Source organism: Rhodnius prolixus, unplaced genomic scaffold, assembly GCF_049639745.1.
Source record: "Rhodnius prolixus isolate KJV_2025 unplaced genomic scaffold, Rpr scaffold_6, whole genome shotgun sequence".
NCBI lineage: Eukaryota > Metazoa > Arthropoda > Insecta > Hemiptera > Reduviidae > Rhodnius > Rhodnius prolixus.
This window is the reverse complement of record NW_027411634.1, coordinates 3,966,339-3,993,395: the sequence shown is the minus strand read 5'-3', so window position 1 is coordinate 3,993,395 and position 27,057 is coordinate 3,966,339. Positions and strand designations below refer to the sequence as shown.

General features: G+C 34.9%; 1 protein-coding gene across 4 annotated transcripts in view; it reads right to left on the bottom strand.

Annotated features, from left to right (window-relative positions):
• The window catches only part of Vmat (Vesicular monoamine transporter), a 111,779-nt gene that overhangs the window by 58,445 nt on the left and 26,277 nt on the right, over positions 1-27,057 (bottom strand). Inside the window, exon 1 of one of the 4 annotated variants that reach the window (XM_074142311.1) lies at positions 22,776-22,928. The exons of 2 other annotated variants lie outside the window; for them this stretch is intronic. Coding sequence is in view for 1 of the 2 variants with exons in the window: in XM_074142309.1 (XP_073998410.1) it covers positions 16,544-16,559 (16 nt within the window). In the remaining variant the exon portion in view is untranslated. Of the gene's footprint in view, positions 1-16,543; positions 16,575-22,775; positions 22,929-27,057 lie in introns of those variants that run through there. One more of the 4 variants, XM_074142309.1, reaches the window with a different exon arrangement.

Below are 27,057 nucleotides of genomic sequence, written 5' to 3'. Positions count from 1 at the left end.
GCCCAAAAAAATTGCTGGCGGCTGTAGACAGGGGAAAAGCCACTTTAACTCATTGTAGTATTGGCGAAGTGCGAGTATCTCTGGGAATGCTGTGAAAATAAATCTTATAAAGCGAGTTCATGAGAGGCGCTTGAGCTTAGCTTCAATATGACCGGAAAGACCGCGCTATTCACTGAGCAAACCATAGTCGATATGGGGGGGGGGATAAAAGAGGAAACTTAGGAGTTGCCGGTTCCTTAAATGGGAAAAAGGTGTCAGGAAACTGTTAAACTGCTTTAAGATGTGGATGGAACGGCGAGATGTTTTTTTTTTTTTTAACAGGAGAGGTTTTGGTCAAAAGGAAAAGATTAGGAAGAGGAGCCAATGATTTAAGGAGTGAGTTGGAGCCAATAACAAATTGCTTTGGTCTTCTCTGCATTCCAGAGTAAGCTTATTTTCTGTGGCCAATGATGTGATATTGTTGAGGTTTAAACACAGCTTCAAACAGATCCGTCGGGAAAAAGGATAGGTAAATCTGAAAATCATCAGGATAGAGGTGCAGACATTTTATCACTTTATTAGAGTCATTATTAATTTTAAAAAATAGTTCCAACGATTTTAGTTGAAAATTTCGAACTCATTGCATATAGCCTACAAATATAATTTGAAACCTGTTCCCTAGGAAAGTTTTATTGAGGACACATTAAGGACTAAGGAGCGTCTTCCCTCTAAAATGCTAATCCAGCTTAATGTGGTTCCTATCACTTAAGCAGCGCAAAATGTGTCGATTTATTAAAAAAAAAAATCACTTCCCGATTGGAAATATCAGTTTGCTGAATGAATATCTACACCAAAATTTTTTGAGTTCATCCCAAAATTGGCTTCTACCAATCCTTTTGAATCTATTCAATTTACGGTAGGTGTACCCATAGATCTGTAACCTTCAGGTGAAATACGTATATCCAGAATAATTCGTTTTATGGCTGTTCTGGTGGTGAGGGGAGGGACGGCATCCGGCTTACCCTGTTCTGTCATTTCATTTCAAAGAACTTACAGAATTGTCTTAAGACAAAGTCGTGTGAGTGTTCACACCAGATACTTTGACTTATTTAGTGAATCAAACTGGCACTTCCGGTAAAAACTGTCGTACGATCGCAAAATCTACTTCTACAAAAAAAAAAAGTAAAAGTGAATAACTTTTTCCTTTTGGAACGAAAACGGAAATAGTATAATCTTGTTAACTATACGTAATAATAAAATAGGTAAACATAGTTAGTTTTCTACGTGAAAATGTGATGAATTTTCCTAAATTTCACCCTACTATAAAAGGGGTCAAAAAGTTTAAGAACCAGTTTGTAGCATTCCTGGCTTTTCCTTTTTCCTTCATTTTCTACCCTGAATTCCTCTCTATCGTCCCTCTCACTCACAACTCACAGAATTCTTTGTGATATAAATTTTTGCCTTTTTTGCCTAATTGAAATAATAATAGTTTTTATTCTATTTATTTTTTAATTTACAATCTGCATAAATATATACAATAAGTAAATAGGAGGTAAATAAGATGAACTGGTGCGGGAAGAGCAGGAGGAGAGAAGCTACCCAGCGGTATCTGAGATAGGGGAATGTGAGGAGGAGAGAGGAGAGATAGGAGTATAATGAGGTTTAGTTCTTCACACTGTAAGGAAGTCGCGGGGCCACTGGCGATTTAGTCGGCGAGGAGTATTGTTATGGAATGTCAGAGGAGGCGAGAGACTGTACAAGAGGATTAGAGCAAGTAGAGAGAGAGCAGTATGGAATTTTTGATATTTACTCTTGGCGAGTTGGTCTATGAAGGGAATGTTGAGGTCGTTTTGAAGAGTGAGGTTAGTCACCGTAGAAAGGAGCGTCAGCTATCTGCGGGAGGAGTTTTGATTGAAATGTCCTGTACCGTCCGTATGTTTGTAGGTTTGGCTGAACCCCAAAGCTCTAGTCCTTAAGTCCACAATAGGTTTGAGAATAGTGTTGTATGTTAAACGTTTGAGTTCAATGGGTAATTTGGAGCGTCGTCCAAGTAGTCTGTAAAGCAGTTTAGCACGTTTTGTCATTGCTTGTCTTTTAAATCTAGTGCTGGTGGGATCCACGTGAGTCTTTTGTCTATGTAGAGCCCCAAGGTAGCGCACCAGATCAGTACAAGGAAGAGGATTGCTGTTGAATTTATTCTTAGTAAAATTTTTCCCCAGTTTCTGGAACGTTTTTCTTACCCCTACTAGACAAGAGGAAGTACTCAATCATATTAAATTTCCGGTATAGAATTTTCATCGCAAGTATTGATTTATAGGCCTCCTTGATTACGAAAAAGTGTTTTTTTTTTTTAGACACATAGAAAATTTTATGTAATGACGATAAGCTAAAATTTTTTTATTACTGTACGTATCTAAAATATTAGTTACATTAAATATTTTTTGAATTCTGAAGATTAAGAAAATGTATAAAACCTTGGATTAGTATGTTTTTAAAAATCGAGTTCCAAGTTTTTCTTTTTTTAGTTAATTTTAAGTTGGTAGCATTTTATGAATTTTGCGAGAATTATTTTAGACGGAAATACTCTTGTTTAAAGAGGGAGATGTGCCAGAGAGGGGAGGTAGTCAGCTGGTTAACTAAAAAGCCCTTTTTGCCCAGTTTTACTGAGAGTGGAACTAATAATGACGTCATGATACACTCCCTCGGCTTCTGTCTTCTCCCTGCTTGGTCTCAAGGGCTGGGTGCTTGGGAAGGTTGGTAGAAACCCTTTGCGCTATGTAATTATATAGCGGGCGCATCAACCCTTACTAGCTTTTACTTCTGTATTCCAACCCGCCCCACCGGCGACCGTACACTCCCTGCAGCCCTTCCAGTGGGAAAGGGCGAGCCGAGTCATACAGTTCCTCTCTAGGTAACCTTTCTAATAAACTGAGATTGGACCCATACACTTCCTCCGCTTGGTTGTCCTTCTAGTACACGTTTTCCCTTCAACACTCTTTACACTGTGACTCTATAATCCTCCGCAAGGGCTAATCTTCCATCCAACAAAACCATTTTCTCCCAGGATAAGTGATTAACATTAAACTAATCCTCATTATTTTCTCTCTCTCTCTTTCTAGTTTAACCTATTTTTAAGTAAAAATCCTCAACAAAACTTTGCACAGTATTTAGACAAACTCTTAGGACAATCTTATTTAAATATTTCAATTTAGGGAAAATCGAATGAAAAACTATAATAAATTTTTTAGAGACACAATATCCAGGATAAATTTTCTGTGCCGTCCATTTTTGTTATCAATCAAAACATGCTTTTTTACAAAATACTAGCGTCACAATTTAACAAAATTCTGTACGCTTTTTAATTTCTCTAACAGGAATTTAAAAACGATTTATAATTTTAAATAAGCCCTTAAGATGACGTAGTTCCCATAGGTCGAAAGTTGGGAAAACCTTATTTTGACTAAGATTGGGCAGTACTCTTGTAAAAGTTTTTCATAGCCGATATTTCCGGTGACCACTCTTAATTGGAAATCTGCACAGTTTACACTTCCTGTCTCTCTGGACATAGTAGAGGCCAGTGAGAAAGTAAACAATTTAATCAAGTGAATGTAAGAAGTGTTTCCATGGGGTCTGAACCAGGTAGGGGAGGAGGATAAGACTAGAGGAATAAAAGATTCTGAAGGTTGGAGGCAACAGTGTCCTGTATACAATGGGCAAACCGCCGGTGGTATAGGACGTAGTAAATCAAGTAGTATCCAAGTAAATACGGTCTAGACTTGGGGGTGCTGGAAAAAAAAGGTAGTTTTATAGCCCCACTATAGAGTGTGCTGTCACCTTCGACACCCTCCATACACCCCGGCTTATCACCCCCCCCCCCCAGTGTGTACAACCCAATCGGCGTCTGTCTTCTTCTTTTTGTTTTCTACTGTTTACCGTTATATCACTTAATTGGCAATTGCGATCATGCTAAAATTTAGTTTTTGAGTTTAACCGGAAAGCCAACTGTTGGCTTAGCGATCGGAGTTGCTCAAATTTTACAGAATGGATCTTACACTTAAGAAAAGAAGATTTTAATTAAACATTGTATAATTATTGTATTCATCCGAGTTTTTCACCAGATAAAAGAAAAGTAATGCCTATTTATTACAGGCAAGCTTTACTTCCAACTACCAAATCAGATGACGTGGACGCAGGCGACTTGCAAACATACTTTACTATAAATTTCTCATATTAACCATTAAATAAAATCCAAGACCTAGACCGGGAATCGAATCCACTAACCAACAATACATCTTAGCTTTGCGGGTCTAGCCTATAACCGCCTTACTTTACTATAAATTTCTCATATTAACCATTAAATAAAATACAAGCCCTAGACCAGTGATTCCCAAAGTGGTCTATATCGACCCCTAGGGGTCTATGACAACCTGCAAGGGGTCTACGTCAACGAAAAAAAATTTGGGGGTCCATGAAATGAAAATGGGGGTCCACGATAGTGGATCTCAACACATACACTGATAGTACCTATTTACTTACATCATACTATCTTATAATATCAAAACATATACATTATTTATAAAAGTACCCCTGAAGTAAAAAATTTATTATATATGTTTATAAAATTGTGTAAGTTGTAGGATGTTGGTATTCGCTTTGTGGTCGCAATACATTTTGAACTTGTAAAAACCTGAGAGTCGCAGTCTCAGAGCTTCGCTACCTTGCACTGACTTGTTCAATTCGTCACTCTATAAATACGAATGTGGGACAAATACGTTTATTCGTTTCCTGAATCTTGAAAAGGAAAGTGCTAAGAAAATATTTTAAAAAATATAAACAGATAGTATATCACACAAATTATAGTGAGTCAGTGTTATTTTGTTTGAGAGTGCTGGAGAAAAGTAAGTACATTATTTTTTATTAAATTTTAGTTTTGTACTCGTAGTTAGCAAAGATAGATAAATTACGCCAATCATGACTTTAGTTATTAGTAGTTTAATATTCAATCATGCAAAATTACACGAGTACTCCTCAATAGTTTCTTTTTGAAAGTTTTAGCAATCGGTATTATAATTACAGTGCAATCTCCGTAATTCGAGCTAATTGTTGCAAGAAGATGTTCGAATTATGGAATGTTTTCGGAAAAATCAAAAAATATTTTTAATATACAGCTGCTGGATTTTCTGTCTTATTTAAATAATTTAATTTTGCCCACAGATGACTGATGCCATGTCCGAATCTAAAAAGAAATGTAGACAGTACAGTGTTGATTATTTGAAATTTGGCTTCATTCCATCATTGCCGGACAAACAATCGCCTATGTGCCTTTTATGGAACAAAGTTTTGGGCAATGACGCTATGAAACCATCTAAACTGCAAGATCATCTGAGAAGATGCCACCCTGATAAAACAGAGAAAGATTTGAAATACTTTCAAACACTCAAAGATAAACTTCAGAAGAGACCTACACTGGACAGAATGTTCGCTTCGACGTCACAAAGAAATGATGATGGTTTGCGGGCGTCTTACAATATCTCGTTACTTATAGCAAAATCCGGAAAACCGCATACTATCGGAGAGAAGTTAATTTTGCCAGCCGTTGAAGAGGTTTTAAAAACTGTTTTACACAAACCTGCATCTGATATCATTAAAAGAATTCCCTTAAGCAACAATACTGTTGAAAGGCGTATTGATGAAATGAGTTCTGATATTGAAAGCTTCTTATGTAATTATTTGCAAACGACCCATTTCTCTATACAACTGGACGAGTCAACTTTACCTGATAATGCAGCATTATTATTGGCATATGTTCGTTTTATTATGAATCAAGAAATCTACGAAGAACTGCTCTTCGCAAGAACTTTGATAACCGACACTAAAGGTGAATCAATATTTCATGTTTTGAAGGATTACTTCATTGAAAAAGCAATTCCTTTATCAAATATAATATCAGTAGCTACAGATGGAGCACCTGCCATGGTTGGACGTTATCGTGGATTTATAAGCTATTTAAAACAAAATGTGTTAGGGGTGTTAGCAATACATTGCGTCATCCATCGACAACATTTAGTTGCTAAAAATTTGAGTGTTAGATTGCATGAATCACTTCATTTAGTCATTGATGCAGTAAACCGAATCCGAAGCAACGCGTTGAATACGCGGTTATTTGCGCAGTTGTGTGAAGAAAATGACGAACACTTTCATCGATTACTCCTTCACACTGAAGTACGCTGGCTGTCGAAAGGCTTATGTTTGACAAGATTTTTTGCACTTTTTGAGACTATTTTAGAATTTCTGGATACTAAAGATAAAATTTTAAAAGAAAATTTAATGAAGAGGAAAACAGACATCGCCTATTTAACAGATTTGTTTACAAAATTTAATATGGTTAATTTGCAATTACAAGGCGACAGTTTAAATTTGATTAAAACAAAGTCCATCTTATCAGCGTTTCTTGCCAGAGTTAAACTAATGAAGCAAAATATTGGACGGGGCGAATTTTCTCAGTTCCCCAATTTGTCACAGACAAGCTGCCAGGAAGACGACGTTTCAACTTACGTTCAACATTTAAATGCCCTCTATTCAGATTTTGAATCTAGGTTTGAGGATATTTTGACTATGGTAATACCACCGTGGATAATTAATCCATATGGTGACATAGAAGAAACGAATGTCATAATACAAAAGGAACTGACTGAACTAAGTACAAACGAAGAACTTAAGGTTCAGTTTAAAAACGGATATCAGCAATTCTGGCTGCAAAACAACATACCCGTTAGTTATCCCGTATTATGGAATATAGCGAGGAAATTTTTCATTTCCTTTCCATCGTCATACCTAGTGGAAAGGGGGTTCAGCGCTGTTACCAATCTCCTAACGAAAAAAAGAAACAGCCGAGGAGATTTAAGATTAACCCTTACAAAATTGACGCCAAATGTTGATAATTTATTATTAAAGCATCAGGTTCATCCTTCTCACTAAAAATATTGACTTATTGCTTATGTTATTTTATTTATAGTTTATTTTATGTTTATTTAATGTTACGTATATTTTACATAACAGATACAAAATTTTATTTTGAGTAGTTTTAATTTAAATTCAATTAATAAATGTATAAATTAACATGTGTTTTTACTTTAAGTTTTTAACACTAAACTTCACTACAGTTAGAAATTTACAGGAAATCAATATCAGGTAAGTAGGGGGTCTACCCAACACGGAAAAACATGGCAAGGGGTCTACGACACAAAAAAGTTTGGGGAACTCTGCCCTAGACTGAGGAATCGAATCCACTAAACCAACAATACACCTTAGTTGTGCGGGTCTAGCCTATCATAATTTTCTATAAAATTCTCATTTAAACCATTAAATAACAACCAAGACTTAGACTAGTACCGCAATACGAGGGGGTACCCAAAAATAACCGGAATTGCGTTGCCGCGCATGGAGCTTATGTAGTACGCATTTCTGCCGCTAGACGTGTATAGCGCAATTCCTTGCCAGTTCAGTCCTGCCTGTGTTGTCTGCCTGGCTTGTTCTGTTCATCTGCAGTGATTGTTTTTACCAGCGCTGTTTTGTTCTTTTTTCGTTTTTTATGATGGCAAGTTTAAGTGAACAACGTGCAGCTCTGAAATTTTGTTTTCTACTCGGCAAAAATGCTGCTGAAAGTGTTTTAATGTTGAAAACAGCTTACAAAGATGACGCTATGGGAAAAACTCAAGTATACGAGTGGTTTACTCGGTTCAAAAATGGCGACATGTCGATTGACGTCCATCAACTGCCCGAATCGACGAAAATGTTGAAAAAATTCGAGAGCTGGTGTTCACAGACAGTCGACAGACAATTGATCAACTGTCAGAGAGTAGTGGGTTATCTTGGAGCTCGGTTCAGCGAATTTTAACGGAAGATTTGGGGATGAAAAGGGTTGCTGCCAAGTTTGTTCCTCGAGTTCTGACTGACAATCAAAAAGAACATCGAGTTGAAACATGTCGTGATTTGAAACAACAGCTTGAAACTGATCCAGACTTTCTGTCAAAGGTCATTACTGGTGATGAGTCATGGTGCTATGGTTATGACCCAGAAACAAAGCAACAGTCGAGCCAATGGAAGACGTCATCTTCACCCCGATCAAAAAAAGTCGTCAAGTCAAGTCAAACATCATAACAATGCTGATTTGCTTTTTTGATGCCAAAGGCGTAGTCCATTCAGAGTTTGTTCCCCCAGGTCAGACCGTCAATCAAACCTTGTATTTGGAAGTTTTGAAAAGATTGCGCAATAGTGTTCGCCAAAAAAGACCCGATTTGTGGCAAACAGGAGACTGGTTCTTCCACCACGACAATGCACTTGCACACACAGCCATCTCTGTTACACAGTTTTTGGCTAAAAATGGCATGGTTCCGCTGCCCCACGCACCTTACTCGCCTGACCTGGCTCCGTGCGACTTTTTCTTATTTCCACGCATGAAAAAGGGCATGAAAGGTCACCGATTTGACAACATTGAAGAGGTCAAGAAAAAAACGAAGAAGGAGCTGTCAGCCATTTCTAAAGATGACTACAAAAAATGTTTCGAACAGTGGAAGCACCGGTGGGACAAATGTATTAGTTGTAATGGAGAGTATTTTGAAGGGGATAAGGTTGTTCCGTAAAAAATTTGTAAATAAATAGCTTTTAAAAAATAATTCCGGTTTTTTTTGGGTACCCCCTCGTACATCTTAGCTGTGCTGGTCTAGTCTATAACTGCTCGGCTAACGGTGGCGCCTTAAAAGCTTCACACTTGACGAGTTTGCGTGCTGTCTTTGCGAATCACCGAACACCAGATAGTTGTCCAATATTTATTAAAATTGTTTCAAGGGAAATTCAATAAAGAATAGTTCCATGAAATAGGGGCTTTTTTGTAAGCTTCCCTATGAAGTGCTATTTCAGAATAATGTACGGTGACTTATTGCGTCATAAAGAAGAGATATATCTCAAGCTAAATTCTAAATTTGAAGGAAATTCCTCAACTCCAAGTGCCTATTTTCATATTTATTACTTTTTTCCCGCCAGTTTTCTCTAACTTCTAATTCTACATACAGAAATAAATGTTAGAACGAAAATTATGTATGTAAAAGAAGGTGTGAAAGAAATGTTTATATTTAAAAGTAACTTATAATCAAAAAGCTAAAAGTAACTTACTTTAAACCAGTCAATAATCGTGAAAAATGAATAGAAAACATCATTTTTCTTTAGGAAAAACCACGGCACAATCTGTTTTTTTTTATATAAATAAGTTACACTATAATAAGTTATTTTTAAAGAGCTTTTTAAAATTAGAAAAAGTTTCAGGATGAGTTTGAAAATAACGTCTTCGATACTTAAGTGGAATACAATACTTTTGTAAAGATTTAGGAAAAGCTGTCGGTCTTTGGTCCTTCCGCCTTCCTTACAAGAAGTGACTGTCGATCATCTATGATTTATTGGCTGTTCAACTATGTACATTACATTACAATGGCGACGGTACGGGTGGACAAAGTTTGAGAACATTATTCTAGTAAATGTTATCATTATATATATTATATAACTTATTCAAAATAATTTCCAGATCATTGAACACCAGTAATCAATCAGTGAGATTCAGTTGAGTTAAGGCTTAATTAAGCTGAATGATTACTTTTTTAAATAAAAAAATTAAAATTAAATAATTAGGATTGTAGGATTATCTGTTAAGCATTATTAACAATATAATTAAAGAAATTTTTCGTCATACTTAGGATTGCGATCTTAGGATTGTTCAAGTTTTTCAACCGGAAGTCCTGAGAGTACGTAGAAGTGAGAATTTTATAGCAATCAGTTTTTGTTTATTATTATTACTCTCTAAAAGGAAGTATCGTGAACGATTTTTTTTTTACCGGAAGTATCCATTTTGAGAACCTCTTAGCCCAAAAATATTGTTTTTAGAAAAGTAAAAAAATATTTTTTTTTTTGTAAGAATATCAAATTTTGTAATTACAGTTTTTGTCTTATTATTACTCCCGACTTACAGTTATTATTACAGTTATTTTTGAGATATTTTTTTCCAAATCGTACGTGACACAAACTGAGTCTTCATTACGAACTCAACATCTCATTCGTCCAACTTGCCAAGACTAAATATCACACGCTGCTCTCTTTCTCTGCTTTTAATCTTATCGTACAATCCCCTCGGTTCTATTGTTATTCCCAGCAATTCATCACGCCTAGTGCAAATCGCTAGTAGCCTCGGGACTTCCTTGAGGCCTAATGATCATTTTCATCGCCGATATCCTGTACAGAACGCTACCGCTAAGTAGTTTCTCTTCTCCTACTCTTCACGCACCATTTACATCACTCATATTTACTTATTTTATATATTTATAAACAGATAGTCAATTAACTAAATAAATTAGGCGCCACGGCAGCCGAGCGGTTATAGACTAGACCCTCAAAGCTAAGGTGTATTGTTGGTTAGTGGATTCGATTCCCGGTCTAGGTCTTGTATTTTATTTAATGGTTAATATGAGAATTTTATAGTAAAGTAAGGCGGTTATAGGCTAGACCCGCAATGCTAAGATGTATTGTTGGTTAGTGGATTCGATTCCCGGTCTAGGTCTTGGATTCTATTTAATGGTTAATAAAAGGAATTTTACAGTAAAGTACGATTGCTGGTTACCTCCGTCCAGGACACCTAATTTGGAAGTTGGGACGTAAAGCTCGCCTTAAAAAATTAGGCATTTCTTTATTTTTTAACTAAATAAATTTAAAAAAAAATAATAATTTCAAAACCACTACGTAAAAGTAAATAAGACAAAAAAGAAAAAAGTAAAATAAAATTGCCCTAAATTGATTCAGAATGTCATAAAAACATCATTAGCTAGGTGGTAAATGACAAAATTATGTTCAGGAAAAATATGTAAATACATAAAAATCCGTCCCTGATTGTACTGGTATAGATGATGGCCAGCCAGTCACGCGAAATGGGGGAAGCCATTATTTATTAGCCAGCACTTTTACTTGTAACAAGTGAAAAATGACGAACAAAAAAATTTTTTTACTTAATATGTTATTTTTAAACTATAATTTATCATAAACATTTTCTAAATAAAGTTTTAAAAGTAAGTTGTTAACATGGCACTTTTAATGAACTTGAATACCGGGTGGAGGATAGCTGGACCAGTTTAAAGTCACACGGAAAAGTTTTTGTGACAAGGAAAAAAAAAATATAATACGAACTTTTCACTTCCTTTAGAAGTATGTCTTTATTACTGTCTTTTTATCGTTCTATCTCTCTCTCGCCGATAAGAAGTCCGCATTGATCGCTGTATTAAAAGTTTTTTTTTTTTTTTTTTTTTTTTTTTTTTTTTTTTTTTTATCTCTTTTAATTAATTTCCTGTCTGTGTGATTTCCCATCTAATATTTGCTCTAGAAATTAAAGTTCAATGATGTCATTAATTTGAGGAATCTCTGATAAACCCATGACGTGACCCATTTACGCAATTTTTTTTTTTTCACGGCAACTATTACAGTGAGAAAATCAGAACTGAACAGTGATGACGTATCTATTCCTGAAGACAAAAACCGAACTGCAGAAATGGTGTACCAGGGACTTAACTAGCAGCAATGCCAGACATGGCCTACCATGAATCCATTCCTCTGTCTGTGTAAAACAAAACCCTAGATGGCCAGTTAATGACAGATTGTTATGGGCAAGGGAATAAGGCCGATATATTCCTGAAGGCAGAAACCAAACGATCCTCCTCTCTACAGAAATGGTGAAAGAGGGACTCAACTAGCAGCAATGCCAGACATGGCCCACCATGAATCCATTCCTTTGTACGTGAAGAACAGAACCCTAAATAGCCAGTTAATAAAGATTGTAATGGGGAAAGGAATAAGGCCGATATATTCCTGAAGGCAAAAACCAAACGATCCTCCTTTCTACAGAAATGGTGAAACAGGGACTCAACTAGCAGCAATGCCAGACCTGGCCCACCATGAATCCATTCCTCTGCCCATGAAGCAAGGAACCCTAGATAGGTTCATGACAGATTGTTATGGGGAATGGAATAAGGCCTAAAAGTAAAACCAAATCATACTCCTTTCTACAGCGACTCAATTACCAGCACTTCCAGATCTGGCCCACCATGAATCCATTCCTCTGCCCATGAAGCAAGGAACTCTAGATAGGTTCATGACAGATTGTTATGGGGAAGGGAATAAGGCCTAAAAGTAAAACCAAATCATACTCCTTTCTACAGCGACTCAATTACCAGCACTTCCAGATCTGGCCCACCATGAATCCATTCCTCAGCCTGTGTAAAACAAAACCCTAAATAGCCAGTTAATAACAGATTGTTATGGGGAAAGGAATAAGGCCGATATATTCCTGAAGGCAAAAACGAAACGATCCTTCTTTCTACAGAAATAGTGAAACAAGGATGCTGCCAAGGATTTTGTACAGCAGTTCAGTCGGAAAAACTATTCTGACTAAAATTTTTGAGTTAAAGACAGACAAACCTACAGATCATTTTATAAAAATAAAAAAAACCTCTTTTTCAAACTGAGGTAACGTCAAAAGTCAAAACGGATATTTTCGGGGAAAAACTAGAAAATCTGCACAATTACATACTTGTTTCATTCTCGAAGAATAAGACAAACGGAAACAGGTAGAAGTGTCAAAAAAATGAGGGCCTAGGGGGCCCCAAATAATAATTTAAAAACACACACACACACTATTGAGCTATTTAAATATAGACCTTTAGATTGTGTGAGTGAAAATGGCGGAAGGAGGGCAAAAAAAAAAAAAACTAGCGGAAACTGTGTAACGCTGTATGGGAGGTTATTGCGGTAGTTGTGGGCGTGGTGTATATAGCTCGGGAGCAGCTTACTCACATAAAGACGACCTTTACTCACTCTGCAAAGATGCTATCAACTCGCAGATTATTTTGTATCCATAACGTCTCCCTGGTTTCTGGTTCACCCAACTCTCCAATAACTTTGGAAAATCTATAATACAGTCATCTGTTCTTCTTCTTTTTTTTTCCAACTATGTTATATAGCTTTTCTATTTATTTTTGTGTGTGTGTGTAAATTTCCAGCGTCTTGCTGGGATCTCCATTCTTATCTTGTTCTTTTTTTACTTTCTCTACATATTTATATGGTAAGTATTGCGATAAATGTCATCATGTGTTTCTCCTGGAAATATCTGTTTCGAGGTCACCTAAATCCGGGAAAATTAGAAAATAGAAACGAACGTGTTGCTTCCAGTTGCTAAGTTAAAGTCGGATCTTTCCGGAGTTAAAAAAAAAATCAAAATAAAAAGTATCAATTTCCTGAGGTTTTTTAATTTTCGAGATATTTTTTTGGTCACTCATACAAAACACAGGTCATTTTCTAAAACCACTCTCCCCAATGAGTAAGAGAACTGTAATAAAGTTATTTTATGTTTTATTACACTGACGAGAGCAGAAATGTTGTTTAATTCTATAATAATTATACAGTGTCTAAAATTTAAAAAAAATAAATAAAAACACTGTTATTGAATAATTACATAATGTAAGACAACAAGAGATTCGAGGTAAATACACCGACTGAAAACAGTATACCGATGCTCTTAATTATATACTTATTAAACAAACTTGAAATAACCAAAAATCTTAGCGGAAATGACCATTTAAATCCATCCTGACAATGATATTCCTCACACTTAAATGAGCCATGCTGGACAATAGCAAGAATTTTAGTGATGGGTTCGATTCCCGGTCTAGGCCTTGTACGAGTATTCTATTTAATGGTTAATATGAGAAATTTATAGTAAAGTATGTTAGGCGAGTTATAGGCTAGACCCGCAAAGCAAAGATGTATTGTTGGTTAGTGGATTCGATTCCCCCGGTCTAGGTCTTGTATTTTATTTAATGGTTAATATGAGAAATTTTGTAGTCAAGTATGTTAGGCGAGTTATACGCTAGACCCGCAAAGCTAAGATGTATTGTTGGTTAGTGGATTCGATTCCCAGTCTAGGCCTTGTATTCTGTTTAATGGTTAATAAAAGAAATTTATAGTAAAGTAGGTTAGGCGCTTATAGACTAGACCCGCAAAGCTAAGTTGTATTGTTGGTTAGTGGGTTCAATTGCCCTGACTAGGTTCTTGTATTCTATTTAATGGTTAATACGAGAAATTTTGTAGTAAAGTGTGTTTGCTAATCGTCTCCATCTTAGGCACCCAAATTGGTGGGGAAAAAACCACTTGGCAAACTCAGAGGACTTAAAAGCGGAAATTTCTAATAAAAATTCAACTTCGAAATTCTTCACGATCTGAACTACTTCCTCTGTCAAAGGATAAGTGATAGTAAACGTTGATATATTTCCCGATCGATTAATCGCAATATAAATTATCCGATTAATGGGATCGGCCCGTGAATATTGGAGGCCATTTACTATTTATTGACCAAAAAGCTATTGGGGTTTATTCACTTATATACTATAGCAGCAACTAATCAGTACATGTGGAGTTATCAGTGCGCGGTTTATATCATGTGGTGTTAGTGCAATACTACATCAGCCATAATCCTGACCCGTTATTTATTATCAAATTGGGAGAACATTTATTGAATAATTTAGCCATAATGATTAAAATATTAGACAGTAAATATTTATAAAATAAATATGCGAGATAGTGAAAAATTTGATAACATCAAAAAGAAAAATTCATCGAGAAAATCCCAAAAAAAATTTGTAAAAATTAAAACCAATATAATGCCTCTTCCATTTTGTTGATTTGATGATAGAAAAGATCTATTAGAGCACTGGCAATACATCGAAACAATCTACGATTTGCCGTTTTTGGCGTACACACGTACGTATACCCAATCCACGCTCACATACAACAGACTAATTCCTCAAAATATATTTTTATTTGGGACCCCATAGCACTTCACATAACTTGTAGTAAAAACTCCAATATTTTCTTTTAGTTTATTTATTGAATAAATAAATGATGTAATGAGTTGGATTTCCGTTGTAGGTCTTGCATTTCATTTAATGGTTAATATGAGAATTAAACAGTAAAGTATGTTAGGCGGTTAAGGGACTAGACACGCAATGCTAAGATGTATTGTTGGTTAGTGGATTCGATTCCCCTGTTTTAGATCTTGGATTTTATTTAATGGTTAATATGAGAAATTTACAGTAAAGTATGTTAGGCGGTTATAGACTAGACCCGCAAAGCTAAGATGTATTGTTGGTTAGTGGATTCGATTCTCCTGGTGTAGGTCTTGTATTTTATTTAATGGTTAATATGAAAAATTTATAGCAAAGTATGTTTGCTAATCGCCGTGCATGATACCTAACTTGGTAAATCACTTCCGCCTGAATAAATGTGCATTACATTACTGAGTAAAAACTAACTTGATAAATACATAAAAAAATCATCATATTTTTTAACTCTATAAATTTTTAAGTTCAAGTTAAACTAATATATTATAAGGAACGTAAAAAAAGAAATAAAATTTAAACTAATAATTGAAGCAGAAACTATAATCACTGACACCTGTTCCAAGATTGAGTTAACGGGGCGAGACAATTTAATTATAATTCTAGAGTGCACAAAGGCAGATGGTCACCATAATTTAATATTTTCACAAGTAATTAGTACCTGGGTCTATCTAATAAATTCATTGTATTATATAATAAAATATATGAATCTTTTATAGGATTTTTTTTTTTTATTATAGTATTATAAATTTTGGGAAGATCAGGTGAGATAGCGAAGTGTTCACATGTAGCTTACTTTTGCTCTATCTTTTTGTGTATTTTTTTAAAAAATGGATAAAAGTACCTTGTTTAGTCAAAATTTGAACGGTTTAAATAAGTTTTTTTTCAGTTTAGGGTTTTTAGGTTTGAAACAAACATTTATTCGAATAATTTTTTTTAATTGTTTCTTGTGATTAATTTAGATTAATTGGTGAGATTGCGATTTGTTTCACATAAATGATTCAAACAAAAGGCGCTAGTAGAGGGGAAGAATGTATTTCTCTCTCGCTTCAATTGGAGTGAGAAAGAACTAGTGATAAATAACACCTTGCTATTGCATTATAAATTAGTATAAGTTTATTATGTATTGAAACATCTTATCTAATGAGTAACATAGTTTCAGAGGCCCCAGGATTCATCTCCTTAAATAAAACATGCTCTTCCAGGAGCGCTATTATTTAATAGCGATTCTTCACCTAAAATGATTAAAAAATTATCGACCGATAACGTCAATTCTGTAAACCTAGCAACCAAAATATGGACGCTTCTATTCAAAAACTTCCCGCATCTCAGTCATCCTAAAAAATTCGAAATCCTTACCACTCATGCGCAAGAAGATGAGAATGGAAATAATCTCAGACAATCAGCCAACCAATACAAAACCTCCTCCTATTTACATCAAGAACGTTAATAACATACAACGTCTTTGCCTAGCCATTGCCGAAGTCATAGGCAGTAAACAATTTCTCTGTAAATCCAGGTTAAAAGATACAGAAAAGTAATAAAATTTTTGAAGGAAAAGAAATGCGTCTTCCAATACATACCAGCAGGAAAAACCATTTAGAGTTGTGATTAGAACTCTACACCACACACTACTCCTATATCCACCATTAAAGAAGAACTAGAGGAATTTGGCTTTAAAGTAAGAAATATAGTTAACGTTCTCCATACAACCTCTAAGCAACCCCTACTACCTCTCTTATTTTGTAGACCTTGAGCCAATAAGTAAGGTTATGACGAAATATTTTCTCTTAACTTTACAAGAATCAGAGTGGAAGAATCGCACAAAAGAAAGGACATTGCTCAATGCAAGAGGTGCCAAGACTAGAGGTTACACCAGGACCTATTGCAACCACCCTGCAAGATGTGTCAAGTGTGCAGGCTTTGCATTCCACAGAGGAGTGCAAGAAGTCCTGAGAAACGCCACCCACAAGTGCGTGCACTGTCTTGAGTTGACCGTTCGGCCAATTATAAAAGCTGCCAAAACTTATGGGGAACTGCTGCGACTAAGGAATGGAAAAAACGTCTCAGTTCTACGCCCTCAAAGCAACATCCTTTCAAGGCAACTGGCCAATATTCCTCACGAGCCGTGCACAAAGTATTATACAAATTTGTCCACTATGCCTGCAACACTAGGTGTTTTGCGGGTTTAGTTTCATTTACAGATAAAATAATAGAGATATTCAAGGTAAGATAAGCTGTAATTTTTGTAGATAATTTCTTTATGTATAATTTTTAATAAAAATCAGATGTTAAGACTCACACGACCTTTTCTTATAATAATTCTCTCATTTTTCGACCGATAGAAACATTTTAAAAGTAATTTTTGATATAAATACAAAGTTTAGAGAAGATTTAGTTAAACATTTTTTAGAAAAAAGTCTAAATGCACTTAAAATTTTATAAATAAATGTTATCAGAAAATCTCGATTAGATGCTTTTACGGTGAAAATAAAAATTAAAAAAAAATCTGCTGAGTAGTTATAGTAACTTAAAAATGAACAAATAATGATCACAGCTGTGTTCGAGCGATTAAAGATTATGGTATTTAAAAGTCGATTTAAATAAATAAAATAACTTACCGACTTCAAATAGTCGTTAGTAAATTTTACACCTACCTGTAACAGACAAAAAAAATAAATGAAATTATTATTATTATTTATTTATTTATTTTTTTGGCGGGTAACATGTGTAGTTCTATTTACAGTGTGCACTGTCGGCTTCCGGACAGTATTCTCTCTTTACAGGAAATTACTTGTTTAAAGAATGCTTTCACCATTGCTCTCTGATGAAGCAAAGTACAGCAAAGTATTTTTATGCTCCTAAAATATTCATCGATGTTGCAACTCGATGTATTCATCTTTTGGACAGACATTTTTTTCTCATTAGTTTCACCTCTTCGAAAATAGAGGAAAGAAGCATATAAAACCAGATTTGGATGAATTTCCACGCGAGAATCAAATTCTTACGATATGACTAGATAAATAATCTTAATTATAAATTTGAACAATTAATAAAAAAAACATTGGATTGCCGATGAACATTACATTATAACCTTCATTACGTCTTCATAAAGGACACCATGGGATATGAAGGATACAGAATGCAGGGGAAAAAAACCTGCAGCTAATTGTGAAAGTTCGAGAAGGATGAGTTTGATTCTTTTGTGCCCCGTAGGGTATAGCAGAGTGGATTAGGCAGAGTGGATTAGGATGACAGTCCTAAGCATGGAAAGGAGTTTCAGCAAACGATTTTGGATATAGAAGTGTACGGGAGATAATGGATGCAGTCTAATGTATTGAGTCAATTTTAGTACGTCAAAATTCCTAGTTTTATTCATCTGAACAAGGTTCATTTTTTTGAGGCAGACTTTAAATGAGTAAGTAAAGTAACTGCCTATTTTTTTCAGGAGGGCTTTACGTCCAACTACCCAAATTAGGTGTCGTGGACGGAGGCGACTAGCAAACGTACTTTACTATAAATTTCTCATATTAACCAATAAAATACAAGACCTAGACCGGGGGAATCGAATCTACTAACCAACAATACATCTTAGCTTTGCGGGTCTAGCCTATAACCGCCTAACATACTTTACTGTAAATTTCTCATATTAACCATTAAATAAAATCCAAGGCCTAAGACAAAGAATCGAATCCACTAACCAACAATACACCTTAGCTTTGCGGGTCTAGCCTATAACCGCCTAACATACTTTACTATAAATTTCTCGTATTAACCATTAAATAAAATCTAAGGCCTAGACCCCGGGAATCGAAACTACTAACCAACAATACATCTTAGCATTGCGGGTCTTGCCTATAACCGTTCGGCTACCGAGGTGCCTAGACATTAAATGACAACTTCCAAATAAAATGTACATTAAATTTATTCTAATAGAATTATTATAAATTTGCAGCTCGTGAAAATAAATAAATAAATGAAATTTAGGTTTTTATTAAGATGAATATTAAATTTTTCCTGTTATTAGGTTATTAGGTTATTGTTGCTTGCAATATAGAAACTAATTAACGAGTATATAATTAACGGAAACGAGCTATAATTACAGCAATTGTGAGACTATAATACACGTAAAGCTATAATTTTCCGCAAAAAAAAGAGCTATTTATCCCAAGTTTCCGGGGAATATGTACACATAGGTGGAAGAAGACCTTTTTTCCTCGATTCTGTCGGTTAATGATGCATTCTAAAGATAATTTGTGCACTTCAAGGATGCTGTAGAAATAATAAACAAGGAATCCCTGTCAAGATCATTTTATATTTAGGACAGTGTTTTTCAATAATTTTACAATCTTAAAAATATCTTCGGATAATCCTTTCTAAATTTTCATAATCAATCTTTTTTATAAAATTTATGTCAAATTCGAAAAGTTTGTTTTTGCAAAATTCAATAAATTTTTCTTCTAAAATATCATTGTTTTTCGTTTCGAAAAACTGGCATTCCGTTTACTAATATATTATTTATTCCTGGACAAATCTTTGGAATATTTATTCTTGCTTTTCAACTTTGGCCACAAATGACAGGGTGTTCATTTTATGACGGTACAAATGTATTTCATATTTAAATGGTTGATCTCAGCAAAAAATGGTAGAGGAAAAACTTGTTGCCCGTCACCTCTTGTTTCAGCATATTTGACTTGATTTTAGATTCCTGCCCGCGTACGCGGCAGACGCGTGTCCACAAGTCAGTGTTTTTCAGTTGACCCCCATTTTCATATACACAGTTTTAAAGAGTATAAAAAGTTATGAAAGAAACCGGAAACCGTAATTCGATATCTTTAAAATTAAAGTCGCTAGGCCATTTCAAAATCTGGTATTTATTAATCATATTTCAATTTTTTAACTTGTTATCAAAGAGATTGAAGAGCACGCGATAGGTCATTTCTATGTATTTTTTCATCCTCTTTCTATTGAAAATATTGCCAAGGCAGTAAAGCAAGTAGTAGTAGTAGTATTTTTTATTTGTTAAAGAATATTCTTATACAAATTTTGAGTCTGGCTCAGTTAATATACAATACAACAAAATAAAGCAGAAATAAATAGTAGTAATGCTTACGATTCGAAAAAAACATTAATTACAAGATTAAATAATTCAAAAACTATTGTAAAAAGGGGCGATAACATAGTCCTTTAAAGAAAATAGATAAACAAATTAAACATTATATAACTTTTCATGCAAATAAAATAAAATAAGCAACCCCTAAGTAAATATAAAATCAAACAAAATCGTTCCTTCTTAACATCTCCACTAAATAACAATAAACATCATTTAATTTTATTAGATTGTTATAATCCAGGATACTCTCCACATTTTGTAAATTATCATCATGAACTATGTATCTTTGTATGTAACGCTGGCGGTAGTCACAATAACCAGAACAGATTAGAATAAGATGCTCCAAAACATTGCCTATAACCTTATTACACAATTTACAATTTTCTTCTGCTTTGAAAATATACATTTTCCCTTTTATATAAAACCTTAGAAAGTCACCATTTGCAACCCTCAATTGGCTGACTATCCTTATTTTTTCAAAACTTGTACAAAATTTTATATAATCCTCAGGCTCAAAACATTTAAAATTAAAAACTCTACGATAAAAAGGCAGATAATTTGAGTTAATAATTCTATTTAAATCAACCGATAACAAGTTATTATTGAACTTCTCCAACAAGTTCTTCCTATTCTCTATTAGATAACTTATATCCGACGTAGTAAAAAATTCTGTATCTCCTCCATTTTCTGCAAGATATTTTACTTGGCTCACCCAGTTATAATTGACATCAGCACAGACGGAATCAATTTTGCAAAGTGCTCTAAAGCAGTGTTTTAACAGATTATTTTCCGGTAATTTCATCAACTTTATCCAATAATTCACCACCCCATTGAACACCTTTGCAGCAACCTGACTCCGTCCCAATTCCAATCGAACCACATAGTTAGGAGTACATTTGGGCCAGTAAAAAAGGGACTTAAGGAACTTACATTGAACGGTTTCCAAGGCGTCAAGATAACGTAGGCTCCAAATTTCGGACACATACAATGAAGTAGATGCCACCATCGCATCAAATAAGGTCATTTTTGTTCCCCAAGTATCCGATCTACTTGCAGTAAAGCAAGTATTTTTCTTAATAACGGGAAATAATAGTTTTCCGAGTGATTTTTTATAAGAAAAATAAAATGTTAAGAGCTTTAGATGTTCTCAAGCATACACGAAATGGCTAAAAATTAATTTTACATCTGTTACAAACAAGAAGGTTTAATACTTTTTTTGGTAATTTTGGGAGATTTGCGTTTAATTACCAAAAAAAAATGGGAAATCTCCTGCCATATATTTAATTGTTCAATATCTTACATTTAAAGGTTCAAACTTATTCCTTAATTTATCAAATAATACACTTTACGCGCAGCTTGTGCAGCATGTACTGGTGTCTTCAAAGGTGCCTCCTCTGGCTTGCAAACACATCTACCATTCTAAAATGATTCTCTACAGTATCTGATCTGGTGGAATGGTTTTGCAGACATCAGATATTCTTTCTCTCTGATCTGATCTCGTGCCAGGGTATCCCGATTTGACACTGCTAGATTTTTTTTTTTTTTTTGTTTCCTTTTGGAGAGCGTTAAGAAAAAAGAGGTTTATCAGATGAGAGGGACATCAGATGGGGCGAAAGAATATCTGTGGTCTGCAGAGCGATTCCACCAGAACAGATACAGAGAGCAGTTGATAACCTCCTGGTGAAGCGAGCCAGAGGAGGCACCTTTGAAGACACCAGTACATGCTGCACAAGCTGCGTTAAGTGCATTATTTGATGAATTAAGGAATAAGTTTGAACCTTAAAATGTAAGATATTGAACATTTAAATATTTGACAGGAGATTTCCCATTTTTTTTTTTTGGTAATTAAACGCAACTATCCCAAAATTACCAAAAAAGTGTTAACACAAATGACCATGGTTATGAGATTGTCCACAAATTGTGCATTTAATTCATCAGGAATTATACTTGAAGAGGGTCCAATATTTTCATCGTACACCCTTTGTATGTACGTACGTCCTAATGAACGGAAACCGGAACTATGGTATTCATTATGTACTATTATTGTGAAGCAAAAAAAACTGCATAATTCGTATTAAAAAATTTAATTTAAAAAAATTGTTAAAAAAAACCACAAATAATACCCAAAATATAGGTAAAAACAAAAGAGAGAATAAAAATAACGACCCAGTATAATAACAACTTGTTGCTGGTGCTTTGATTTACTACCGAGAACTTAGATTTTATTCACTTGTGATTTTTTTTTGTGCTTTTTCTTTTTTTTCCTAGAAAACATTTTCTAAATTTAACATTATTATTACTATTTACTACTAAATTTAGTAAACTTTTACAAAATTTTATTAAATTATTAAACATATTTGGATAAAGAAAAAGCTATGAACTTTTTTTTTTATGACAAAAATGCAGCAGCTTAAATTTAGCTTGAAATTTTTTCGTATTTATTGTTCAGAACTTGAGCTTTGAATTTCAGCCTGAAAATTAAAAATTGAAAGAAACCAAGCTTATTTTCCAAATTTTGAAATAAAGGCTATTTTACTTTATTTTTTGAGGGGGGGAGTGAAAAAATAAATTTTAATTAATTTATTTTTTTTTAATTATTTTCTAATATATATATTTATATTTTTTTAATGCAAAATATTATTACTTATAACTAATATTTAATTCTAAAATTTAAGATAGAAATATATTTGTAAGAATATTACCTGTTAAGGGCGAAGTACGACCGCAAACCGATGACGAAGGGACATGATACGCGCGTCCCTCTACAAGAGGCGACGGGAGTACCGATATTAGACCTCCCGCCCCGCTAGTGGCTACTGACGCCCTCTGGATACCCCCACCATAACTCAACACTTAGATTATTTACTGCACATGCGTATAGATTTTATTTCCACCAAAGCTTTTCTTTTTTAAAGAAAACGGAGGGAAAAAAAAAGAAAAGCAAAAAGAAAAGAGAGACAAAAGGAAAGAGAGAGACAGAAGTGAAAGAGGTGAAGTTTCAGCAGCGCAAGATGCTTTATGCTTTCTTTTCTTTTTTTCAGCTCCCCTCCTATTTCGTTTTTTTTTCTTATTCTATCAGAGTCTTTCATGCTTTTCTATTGTCCCTCCCTTATCTAGCGGATGATTTGCATTTTAAGAAGCTAATGTCTATAATTTGGGGGCAAAATTCTGAACTGAACACCAAGTAAGATTTCCTCATCCTGTGATGCTCAAGACTTCCTTAAAAAAAAAAAAAAAACCTCAAAATTTTCCTTAATTTTGGGTTTAAAATGATATTCAACTACAATAATGGGACCATAGTTGGAAACGGGACAATTGTATTACAGCTTCCTCTGAGTAGACGCCTCACGAAAGCTGTAATACTGGTGTGTAACACTCACACGATTTCCTTTTGTTACCTATTCCTTTCTACATAGATCTGTATAACAACAGGAAAACAGTCTAAATTTCAAAAATGGCACAAACAATCTTAACGCCTACATACTTTTCAATTTTTTTATTTTTGGCGTTTATTTTTGCTACAACCAGCGCGTTGGCGCTATAAGTAACAATGATAACAGAGTAACAAATGAAGCAAACGAGTGGAGAAGTTAACGCAGTGGTAACGCTCCAAAACGTTAGACTATTAGTCCCACTCTCTTCACCAGAGAGGAGATCAAGAGACCACTGTCTCTTTCAAGATGCTATCTCGGGTTGCCCAGGAAGAGTTGTTGAAGAAAGAGGCTAAAAGATTTGTGTGTGATTGCAGGTTAAAATGAAGTTTTCTGAATCGTGTTTTCAACGACTTGTGCGATAAAAGGAATGTTAAGGTCAGTGTATAGTCCAGGATGGAGACATAAAATGGAGCGTTTACGATAGTTCGAAGTATTTTAGATTGTAGGAGATAGAATCCTTTGGAGATTCTAAACCCACAGCTCGATTCCATACGCCCAGATAGGTTTCAAAATAGAAGTATAAATGTGTCTTTTGTGGTCTAGAGAGAGAGTTTTGATCTATCGTCTAAGAATCTTTTAAGTAGCCGATAGCGTCTGTTTAGTTCTGTTCTTTTAACATAGTGTGTGTGTGAGGGGGGGGGGGGTTCCAAACACTTAAAAACAACCTTTGACAGTTGGCAACACTGTCCTCCTCACAAATCAAACACCGATCACACACTGTTCATAACCAGACAAGGCAGAAGGTACGTCAACCTTATAATAATGTAAAACATTATATTGAAAATAAGGTAAATCATTTTAGTATCTACAAATTCACTTTAATACAATTATTGTAACTATTATGTATTGTAAAATATGTTCCACAGCCCTGAAGATGACCTAGTGTCCCTAGGTTGAAAGCTTGGCATAATTAAAAATCATGACTGAAATTGGTATTATTTTTTGCATCCTACTGGATTAATGAATCAGCTACCAAAATCAATGAACTATAACTTTAATTCGAAAGTTTTTTCCTGGAGTTTTCATGTAAGGAGACTTCCGGGAGTTGTGGGAGTGCTGGATTTTCTGAAAAGTGTCATTTCAGTGAGATTCAATGCCTTAACAACCTAATAGAAATCAATTTTGAAGATGAAATTTTAAATTTGAAGGAAAACTCTTTAACCGGTAACCGAATTTTATTGACTAGGATCTTAGAATTCTAAGTTGTTTTTAGAGTACTAGGATTCTGCACGCGGAGATCCTGGGCTCAAATCCAGCTGCTGGTCCTTATATTTTTTTTCCTCCTTCTTTCTATGGAGCTTCTTTACTCCATACTTCCTTACTTCTTGACTCTCCAGTGAAAGATAGTGTTGTCTATAACAAGAGAACACTGAGAACTGACGTAGGGCATTGAAAAAAAAAAGCTCCGAGCACCTATTCATCTTCAGATCTTAACCCCGTCTAATTTAGTTACAGATTTATTTTATTTTATTTTTGGGATCGTAAAGAAGACGACACATATCCGGTTCGTACTTGGAATAAGCCTCAGAAGCTTAAAAACAAAAATTTAGTTAAAAAAAATATATCTAAGAATGGCTTCACGAAATAGCTTCCCTTCCAACTTCTGCTTCCCTGTAGTTCTTCTTAAGAAAAGAATAAGTGCAGATAACGTCACTTTGGTTTTTCCACGGTTTTCGGGAAAACTGTTTGGTTCTAACCCTAAAGTAACCCCACTAAAGTGATCGTGCCTTGAGAGGTATCATACGAAATTGGGTAGGGACTTACTCAAACGGAAATTTCAAGCCCATAAATCTACAACTATTATTAGTACAATCTTTCTAGGAGAACTCGTTTTGGGGGCAGTTCCAAGGGGGGCGTGGCTAGACATAGACTTCCTTCTATTATCACTTCATGGTAAGCCTGAGTACGCGTTTGGGTACGCTAGACCCAAATAGTTGCATACGATATGTGTACTCGTTTTTTTTCCTCTTTGGAGCAGACAGTGTAAATGCTGTTTTTATGCCTTGGACACCCACTGGGAGACCTAGATCTGTGAAGAATTGGCTAGTCTACTGCACTCTGCAGGCGGTATTAAGATGTATAGTTTAGAACTAAGATTATTCTAGCCAGAGGAAGTTATCACACCGTAATTTGGATTTTCTTAACGTAAAGTTCTGTACCTAATACTTGGCTAGCTTTATGGTAAATACCAGAAAAATGTTTGAAATGCACCCCTCCATCCCACCCTCCAAACAAAGAAAATAAAAGATACGTGGTGAGCATTATCAAGAGTAAAGCAGCTATATCCTCTCTCTCTTGGGGGTTCACCATCTTTGTCTCAGACTACTTTTTAGCCTGTGGATTGGTGGAGCAAAGGGAGGACTATTTTTCTTTTTTTGTTTCACGAAATGGTTTCGATATCATGGAAATCGGGCTAGAGCGACTGGTAGCTGGGGAAAAAGTGGTAAGGGGGTACCTGAGACAAGAGCTTTTTCGATGGATATTGAATGGTTTGACGCGGACGGGCGTGTAAGAAAGTATGGTCTATGTACAGAAAAAAGAAGAAGAAGTAGAAGATACTGCGTTCAGTGAGCAAAGCGGGATAAGCACACGGGTATCTTCCCGACTTCTTATTCCACCAATTGTTACCTCACATCAAAGGACTTCTTGCATGCTCTTCCCCACGGTAGTTGAGTGTAACACTTTCCCTAGTCTGGTTCGCGTTCCCCTTTATATTTTTGTCTTACATTACTCTACTTCTTTTTTTATTGTAATATTCTATTTCTATTTTTTCCCCATCTACTTCCTTCCTTTTATCTAGTAATTTGTATTTCATTTCATGTTTAATGAAAAAGAGAGAGAAAAGGAAGTGATTTTGGTTACTACTTCCGGTCTCTCCGGGAAAAGAAACATTGCATTCATGCAGGGCTACCAATTTTGACTTTCCATTCCCTTTTGGAATCCCTTGCGAACGAACAATTGTATTTCATCAGGGTATAAAGATTTGAGGTCAATACTACGAACATATGGACGGACATATACATAACGAATCCAATGACGCGCGATCAATACATTAAATACATAAAAGTATAAAGTTTTTTTTAGTAATATATTTATTAATATACAGAGTGACCCATTTTAAACGCACCAATCGCTAATAACTTTTTAGGATAGCGGAAATCCGGAAAAACCATTAAACTATAAGTTTTTTTAGGTCTAGTTTTCAAATTTTTTACTCCCGATGCTGTATCTTCATTTTTGGCGGAGTTACGACCAAAAAACTGATCTAGGTTTCACAAGAACCACCAGTTTTGACAATGATTACGAAAACTACATAAAACATTGTGAAAAATGACGTTAACGCCGTTTTGATATCCCAAATATTTGTCGAGATATTTAAAATCAAAGTTACAATTTTATCTTATTCGTGATCGGTTTTCGATATATTAATTTTCCACCAGAAATACACCAGTTTTGGGGAGGTTCTCTGGCTGCAAAAAATGGTTTTTGTGACGTAAGAAGTCTTGCATATGCGGGGTACATTAAAATGATGTGATGGTTGCTTTTATTT